The sequence below is a fragment of the Micropterus dolomieu genome, linkage group LG02 (assembly GCF_021292245.1).
Source record: "Micropterus dolomieu isolate WLL.071019.BEF.003 ecotype Adirondacks linkage group LG02, ASM2129224v1, whole genome shotgun sequence".
NCBI lineage: Eukaryota > Metazoa > Chordata > Actinopteri > Centrarchiformes > Centrarchidae > Micropterus > Micropterus dolomieu.
Window position 1 is genome coordinate 31,551,842 of NC_060151.1, and position 2,907 is coordinate 31,554,748.

Consider the following 2,907-nt stretch of genomic DNA (forward strand, 5'->3'; position numbering starts at 1 on the left):
TGCTGGTGATGGACGGATGTTGGATTAATGGTTTGCTGGTGATGGACGGATGTTGGATTAATGGTTTGCTGGTGATGGACGGATGTTGGATTAATGGTTTGCTGGTGATGGACGGATGTTGGATTAATGGTTTGCTGGTGATGGACGGATGTTGGATTAATGGTTTGCTGGTGATGGACGGATGTTGGATTAATGGTTTGCTGGTGATGGACGGATGTTGGATTAATGGTTTGCTGGTGATGGACGGATGTTGGATTAATGGTTTGCTGGTGATGGACGGATGTTGGATTAATGGTTTGCTGGTGATGGACGGATGTTGGATTAATGGTTTGCTGGTGATGGACGGATGTTGGACAGATGTTGGATTAATGGTTTGCTGGTGATGGACGGATGTTGGACAGATGTTGGATTAATGGTTTGCTGGTGATGGACGGATGTTGGACAGATGTTGGATTAATGGTTTGCTGGTGATGGACGGATGTTGGACAGATGTTGGATTAATGGTTTGCTGGTGATGGACGGATGTTGGATTAATGGTTTGCTGGTGATGGACGGATGTTGGACAGTTGTTGGGTGGATGGAGATGCTTCTATCTTGAAGGTGTCGTGGCCCTTTAAGAATCCGAACAGAAATCAATTTTTCAATTCAGTTTTATTTATATAGCGCCAAATCACAACAACAGTTATCTCACAGTGCTTTTCATAAAGAGCAGGTCTAGACCGTACTCTGTGATGCTATTTACAGAAGCCCAACAGTTACCACCAAGAGCAGCACTAGGAGACAGAGGCAAGGAAAAACTTCCTTTCAATCAGCTGTCAGTTGTTGATGGCGGTTGATGCTTGTTGCTGTGGAAACAGATGGCGTCGGCTCAGCTCTGTCTCTCATCGCTGTGTTTCAGGATAACAGTCTTGTGGTTGGAGGAGGAGACAACAACATCCACATCCTGGACCTGGAGCACGGAGCCTTCAAGGTCAGCTTCATCAGTCATACCTCTGCTGCTCCGCCCGAGTGGAGACACGTTGACGGCCGTGTTCAGGTGTTTCATGGTTAAATACGTCTGGAGGGGCGTGGCGTTGTGACTGAGCTCTGTGGCGGTCTCTGTTTTCAGTCGGTCCTTCGCGGGCACTCGGACTACATCCACTGTGTGAGCGTGAGGGAGAGGGACGCCGAGATCCTGTCGGGGGGCGAGGACGGAGCCGTGAGGATGTGGGGTGAGTGATGGCGGCCATGCTGGTCTCACGCCTATCAGAAAACAACAAATGCCAGATTTAATTTTAACGCTGATGTCCTGTTGATCAGACAGCAGGACGGGTCAGTCTGTCCACTGCGTCGAGGTCCACAAGTACGAGGTGAGAAACGCTACAGCTGCTTTATTCATCATGTCTGTCTTATTTTTTCCGTGTGTAGGTTTCACACAAATTTTAGTTTCCCATCGTGTTTATCGCGCGAGTTTGACGACTCGCCAACACTACAGCTGTTTGAACCCAAAATAAACATTTTGCTGTGATTTATTTCTCAAACTGGTGCTGAAATAACGACTACATGATGCTGATTTGTTAAAAATATGAAGTCATGCTTTGTCAGGTCTGTCAGCCAGATGACAAGCAAACAACTTTTAAAATGCTCGTTTTCTGAATGGAGTTCTGACCCATCAGGGCTACGCTAACGTCTTTCATAGTAAAGTACGACGAAAGGTGGAATCAAGTAACAGACACGTATTTGCAGAACTTACCCGTTAGTTCAGCTTCCTCGCTGACTTTTCTCCCAGCAGCCTCCTGTTGTGTCGCTCTGTGTAAATGTACGTTGCGGATCAGCTCGTCGTGTGTAAACGCTTCCTCCTTTTAAAACAAAGAAAAGTGAACAGAGTCTGGTGTGTTTCAGAGCTGTGCCCGGCCTCAGTACGGTAAATGGATCAGCTGTCTGACCACGGACTCTGACTGGATGGTGAGGGAACGCCGACATCATTAAATGTGTAGTTACCTTGGTTACAGGTGGTGTTTTAGGGAGGTGGCGGTGACTTTGTGTTGTTTGTGCTCCAGCTGTGTGGCGGAGGTCCGTCTCTGTCTCTGTGGCATCTCCGCTCTCTGTCACCGACCTCCATCTTCCCTCTGACCGGCTGCCAGAGACAAGCCGCCTTCCACCAGGACATGGTGAGGTCACTGTGTGTGTGTGTGTGTGTGTGTGTGTGTGTGTGTGTGTGTGTGTGTGTGTGTGTGTGTGTTCATGTACATGTACAGTGGGGGAAAAAAGTATTTGACCCCTTACTGATTTTGCAGGTTTGCCCACTTACAAAGAATGCAACGATCTATAATTTTAATCATATGTACATTCTAACAGTGAAAGACAGAATCCCAAAGAAAATTCCAGAAAATCACATCATATGAATTTATAAAAATTGATAACCATCTGATGAGGAAAAACAAGTATTTGACCCCCTACCAAACAGCAAGTATTCTGGCTCCTACAAGCCAGTTAGTCTTTCTTTAAGACACAGCCCCAATCCCAACCAATTATCTACATCAAATACACCTGCCTCACCTCGTTACCTGTATAAAAGACACCTGTCAACACCCAAACAACCAGCATCCAACATCACCACCATGGGCAAGACCAAAGAGCTTTCTACGGACATCAGGGACAAGATTGTTGATCTGCACAAGGCTGGGATGGGCTACAAGAGAATCGGAAAGCAACTTGGAGAGAAAAGATCAACTGTCGGTGCAGTTATCAGGAAATGGAAGAAGCACCACACCACCGCCAACTTCCCTCGGTCTGGGCCTCCACACAAGATCTCGCCTCGTGGGGTGTCCCTGATCATGCGAACGGTGAGGAATCATCCCAAAACCACAAGGGGGGAACTGATGAATCAACTGAAGGCAGCTGGGACCACAGTTACAAAAGAAACGG

General features: G+C 47.2%; 1 protein-coding gene across 1 annotated transcript in view; it reads left to right on the forward strand.

Annotated features, from left to right (window-relative positions):
• thoc6 (THO complex 6) overlaps nucleotides 1-2,907 on the forward strand; it is an 11,018-nt gene that overhangs the window by 5,770 nt on the left and 2,341 nt on the right. The window contains exons 7-11 of the mRNA XM_046042518.1: nucleotides 899-970; nucleotides 1,109-1,211; nucleotides 1,300-1,349; nucleotides 1,882-1,944; nucleotides 2,040-2,150. Of these exons, the coding sequence (XP_045898474.1) occupies nucleotides 899-970; nucleotides 1,109-1,211; nucleotides 1,300-1,349; nucleotides 1,882-1,944; nucleotides 2,040-2,150 (399 nt within the window). The remainder of the gene's footprint in view (nucleotides 1-898; nucleotides 971-1,108; nucleotides 1,212-1,299; nucleotides 1,350-1,881; nucleotides 1,945-2,039; nucleotides 2,151-2,907) is intronic.